Here is a 5,098-nt window from a genome sequence, read left to right on the forward strand (position 1 = left end):
AACTCAGCCCAATAGATTAATTGTCTCTCTCTCGCCGCCCCCCCCCCCCCCCCCCCCAATCAGTCGAAAACGACCAACCGACTTTAATCTAACTCAGCCCAACAGACTAATTGTCTCTCCACCCCCCCCCCCCCCCCCACCCCCCCGAGATGTCGAGCGCCTCCAACCTTGCCTTGGCGTGCGTGTCGCGGGCATTTATCCCAAGCATCGTGACAACCTACTGCAGAGAAGCCAAGGCGCTATAGCAGGGAGCCAAAGGGCACAACGCTTATAATTTGCACTATTCAGCTTGTTTTTTCAGCTGGAACAATGTTTTTCTCTCATAACAATTCAGTCAGAATAGTGTTTTCAGCCCAAAAAATGACAGCCGATCAGACTGTTTGCTTTGTTGCAGACTGATCTTGAATTCTACTTGCCCAAAGGGTACAAGTGAACTGTTGGTGCAGGAGGGGCAAACCCGTCAAAGCGCGACAGGAATATAGGACAGGACATTAAGGCTGTGTTTAGTTTCTAAAAAGTTTTTCAAAAAGTAATATAGTAGTCATCACATCGAATCTTGCGATACATGCATAGAGCATTAAATGTAGACGAAAAAAAACTAATTGCACAGTTTGGTTAGAAATCGCGAGACGAATATTTTGAGTCTAATTAGTTCATGATTGAACACTAATTGCCAAATAAAAACGAAAGTGCTACAGTAGCCAAATTTCTAAATTTCGCGAACTAAACACGGACTAAAGGTTGCCACTCCCATGTGCTGAATCTGCTGACCTGGGATGCATCTACTGCACACGACATTGCATATATATCCACCAGTGACCAACAGCAATATCAGCAACCAAAATATAGCAAAAACAGTGCCTAATTTCTTTCTTTTTCCTCGAGAAACATTATCAGCCTGTTCGTTTCGGCATGGATTGACTTATAAGCCATGACTGAAAGTACTGCTGACTGGTTTGGTATCAGAGGAAAACACTGTCGGCTGGCTGATAAACCAAGGCTTATAAGCCAAATACATGCTGCCGAAACAGGCTGCATATGAGTTCACTCTTATGTACCTGACAATATTACGCTGGAGGTAAGCCTAGGCAATCAAGACACAGGAAAAAAGAACAAGAAACCGTTTGCTTCTTTTCTTTCCCGTTGCAGTTCTAGGGAACAAGTTTGCAAGTGGCGCAATGACCAGCTGATGAAGTCTAGGTTATCGGTGCCTCGCCGGGAGCCCATCGCTGCCGCTCTTGCGGATGAAGGCGTTTCTGCTCTTCGGCTTCGGTATGTCATTAATGTCCATCACTTGGATTGTCCTCTGCTTTTTGGCTGTCAAAAAAAGCAATCGTGAGAGAGAAAAGAGAGAAAGGTTAACAAATTTTGTGTCATCAGGCCCTCTTTTACAAATTGATTTCAGATATGACATCTTGTCATTTCAATCACTTGCTAAAGAAAGCACCATGACCAGAACAATAAGCAACGCTTAAGACAAGGAACAGACTGAGAGACAATATTTTCCTTCTTATCATCATGTTGTCTGTCTGTAATTAAGATGAGGTATAAAGTCAGTAATTTACCATTTTGTGCTTCTTGATAATTCTCCTGGAGCCTCTTCCTAGCAGAGTCAAGCTTGTCAAGGTCCAAAAGACTCTGCCTTTGCTCCCTTGTCACTTTCTGCACGGAAAACTGAAAGTTATTCTCGGACTTGAATCAATCCAACAAAATAGTCAGACTCCTTTCGACAAAAACAATTTACTAAGGAACTGACAATTCAGCTGTTTTGTTCACTGAAAGTGGAACACAATCTTTTGTTTTTTCGAGTAGCAATATTGCACAATGAGTAGTGACATGCGAGGCAAAGTTGGTCAAAAGATGCTTCATTGGGGTCCATAATCCATACTGGTAGGGCCACTACTACTTTAAACAAAATGCAGTGCTCAACTGTCGGCTTGAAAGAAACGGGGACCTAGGAATTAAGGAGAAAAATCTGGTTAAATCCTTACAGCTGGAGCAGATGATGTACTAGTAGTAGAATTATGGTGGTTGTTCATCTGCTTGGAATTATGATGTGCTGGTACAGGGCTGGCCCTACGCTTTGCATCCATGGTTGACTCAAACCCATTGTTAGCCCTCTCTGAAGCTGTACCATCTAAAATCACAGAAACAAAGAGCATACCTCCATAAGTACATTTTTACTGCATTAAAAAGACGAAAACTGAATGCTATGTCAGAGTAAGATGATATGTGGCACTCACTTTGCCTCTGTGGGCTGGGAGAATACTGAAATCCTGAAACCTGTAAGGTTCGAACAACGAAGGTGTCTTTGTTACATAGTCAACAATCTCTAAGCACATTATCTCTAAGAAAAGGTAAACGTACAGGCTCTAATAAAGTACAGAGATGTCACCATAGATAATAGCTACTGTCATCGCAAAATCCATTATCTGTTACGGCTAGCAGTTTACTCAGCATGAGAAAAGCATGGATAATAGCCCTTTTAAGAGCTGTGATCGTCTGGCAAACTAACAGGGGAATAATTAAGCAGGGAATATTCCAGGCACGATGCTTCATACAGAAAGAAGCTTTCTACAGACAGGGGAATCACTAAAAAAGCTTGAGGTGTACTTATTCAGAGTAATCTCTAAGCAAGACAAGTTACCCGAGGGCTTTGGTGGCTCCTGCCTTGGATTTTATCTGGAGAGTCACCATCAGCTGCTGTCATCAAAGCAACCGATTTCAACCCATCAGGATTATCAAGAACAATCAGGATTATCAAGAACAGGATAAAAAAAAATATCTCCAAACAATCTTGAGCCAAAGGGACTGTAAAAATCTACACAGTGACATACTCATAACCGTGGTGCTGCCGTCACCGCCGGAATTGTGCAGGCGCACCCAGTCGTCCACTATCTCCTTCCACTTCCTTCAAGTTGCAAGCAACACCAGGTTCCACAAAAGAGGATAATTAGGCAGCATATTCAAAACAGAAAATCATCTGTCTAGTTTAGCAGTTTTTGTGTCCATGTTCATCACCTGATGAGCTGCTTCACCAGTCGCCTGACCTCAGCGGAAGGGTGCTTGCGCAGACCATTCACTTGCCGCCCGATGTCAGTCGCCTGCACGAACACGAATAGAAGGTTCAAAACTTTACACTTCTCATGGCAGTTGCTGCTGCTCAATCTCAAACAAGCAAGCAAACCGATTGGACCACCCATTGTGTAAGCCAAATAACAAAAGTGATGAAAGAACAGAATGGCGAAAAGAGCTTGACCTGGAGGGCATTGTAGGTGACGCCCATGTCTGCCAGGTTCTGCAGCAAGCGCACCAGCTCGTCCTCGGGCTGTGACAAAACACCACGAGCGTGCACAGTTTGCGTGAAAAAGGCCGCGCATTTGGAGCAAATACGCGTTGCGTGGTGGTAAAAATGGCTTCTTTGGGACCTGATTGGGGTCATCCAAGAAGTCCCTGATGGCCACGATCTTGCTCTCGAGCCCGGGCGCGCCGGCGCCGGCGCCGAGCTCCTCTGCGCCACCGGCTTGGGCGTCAGCCTCCACCACTGGAGAAGCCGGAGCCGCTTCCTCGCCGCCCTCCTCATCCAGCCCCGCCGCTGCTAAAGCAGCAAGAGGCGGTGGACGCCCGGCGCAGTTGCTACAGCCGGCGGCGGCGGCGGCGGCGTAGAGGCGCTCGACGATGCCGTCGCGGCGCGCGCGCAGCTCGTCGGGGTGGTCCCGCGCGGCCACGTCCAGCGCGGCGTCGACCAGCGCCCACAGGTCGCCTCCGAAGGCGTCCAGCGCGCGGCCGAGGCGCTCACCCCGGTCCATCGCCGGGCAGCCCACAGCAGAGCACTCCCCACGGCGGCCCTGCACAGGCGCCGTAGGCGGCGAAGGCGGCGGCGGGCGTGTCGGGCCCGGCAAGCGAGCGGGAGGCGGAGCGACAGCGACGGGCCCCGCTAAGGCTGCGGCGGCGGATCCGGAACGAGGGAGGAGAGGGAGAGGAAAACGGGCAGGCGGTAGAATTCTTGCCGATATTCCTATGGCTGGCTGGATTTGGCTGCGCTCAGCGTCAATCAGCTTCGGGCGGGGTGGTGCCGTGGCTGTGGGTTGGTTCGTTGTTGCGTGCCCCCCCGGGGGGTGTGGGCCTGGCCTCCGCCTGCGCTGCTGCGAATTGCGATGCTCTCGGTCTCGGGGCTCGCCTCGCCGGTGGCCGCTTTCCGCCGCCTGGTCCCTTGCCCTGTTTTTAACTCTGTTTCGTGGAGTGACGAAAATACAGGAAGCCGCGGGGGCTCTCCTCCTGTCCTGCGCCGCATTTATTTTTCCTTCTCGGAATTGCCATCGTTCACACTTCTTTGGAGAAAAAAATGGGTTTTTTAATTGATAATTGCACAAGCCCGTGTTTAATTCAAAAAAAAAAGTTCAAAAAAAGTGTTATACCCATCATATCAAATCTTACGATACCTGCATGGAGCATTAAATGTAGACGAAAAAAAACTAATTGCATAGTTTGGTTGGAAATAGCGAGACGCATGTTTTAAGTCTAATTAGTCCATGATTGAACACTAATTGTCAAAAAAAAACAAAAATACTACAGTAGCCAAATTTCAACTTTTTGACCAACTAAACACGGGCCAAGTCATGTAGCATATGGAATTGAATACTGACAGATGGATCATACCGTGGGCTGAGTGATTCTAGTGATAAGTCTAAAACCCGTAGGCTATGTGTGCATCGCGTGTCCTGCCATCTCATGGCAAGGGTGGTAGAATGACAAGGTGGTGTTTGGTTACCCCTCCTAAATTTTAGTCGTTGTCCCGTCGAATATTTGGATACATGCATAGAATATTAAATATAGACTAATTATAAAATTAATTACATAGTTTGCGACTAATTTACGAGACGAATCTTTTGAGTCTAATTAGTCCATGATTTGACAATGTTTTGCTACAGTAACATATGCTAATGATGGATTAATTAGGCTTACAAAATTTGTCTCGTGGAATACTGACGGATTATATAATTTATTTTTTATTAGTATCCGAACACCCTATGCAACATCCTTCCGATACACCTCCTAAATTTTAGTAGCTGAATTCAAACACCCCCTATGCCTGAAA

At 47.0% G+C, this 5,098-nt stretch overlaps 1 protein-coding gene across 2 annotated transcripts; it reads right to left on the bottom strand.

The window, feature by feature from the left end:
* Positions 1–847: 847 nt before the first annotated feature.
* LOC136488180 (probable mediator of RNA polymerase II transcription subunit 26c) lies at positions 848–4,247 on the bottom strand. Of its 2 annotated transcripts, none has more exons than XM_066485195.1 (9): positions 3,429–4,247; positions 3,260–3,328; positions 3,022–3,104; positions 2,838–2,911; positions 2,648–2,700; positions 2,244–2,283; positions 1,992–2,137; positions 1,566–1,662; positions 848–1,317 (listed from the first exon to the last, which is right to left on the bottom strand). In XM_066485195.1, exons 1-9 carry the CDS (start codon positions 3,807–3,809, stop codon positions 1,202–1,204), a joined length of 1,059 nt encoding a protein of 352 aa, XP_066341292.1. In that variant the 5' UTR covers positions 3,810–4,247; the 3' UTR covers positions 848–1,201. The 2 variants fall into 2 exon arrangements, with proteins under 2 accessions (XP_066341292.1, XP_066341290.1); XM_066485193.1 differs by having other exon boundaries at positions 2,648–2,703.
* Positions 4,248–5,098: the final 851 nt, after the last annotated feature.

The sequence above is a fragment of the Miscanthus floridulus genome, chromosome 10 (assembly GCF_019320115.1).
Source record: "Miscanthus floridulus cultivar M001 chromosome 10, ASM1932011v1, whole genome shotgun sequence".
NCBI lineage: Eukaryota > Viridiplantae > Streptophyta > Magnoliopsida > Poales > Poaceae > Miscanthus > Miscanthus floridulus.

Excerpts from the sequence above, each read along its gene's own strand:
- LOC136488180 (XM_066485193.1), bottom strand. The coding sequence starts at position 3,809 with ATGGACCGGGGTGAGCGCCTCGGCCGCGCGCTGGACGCCTTCGGAGGC. Across the intron at positions 3,105-3,259 it reads TCACCTACAATGCCCTCCAG|GCGACTGACATCGGGCGGCA; the intron begins GTCAAGCTCTTT and ends GTGTTCGTGCAG. Across the intron at positions 2,138-2,243 it reads TCCCAGCCCACAGAGGCAAA|ATGGTACAGCTTCAGAGAGG; the intron begins GTGAGTGCCACA and ends CTGTGATTTTAG.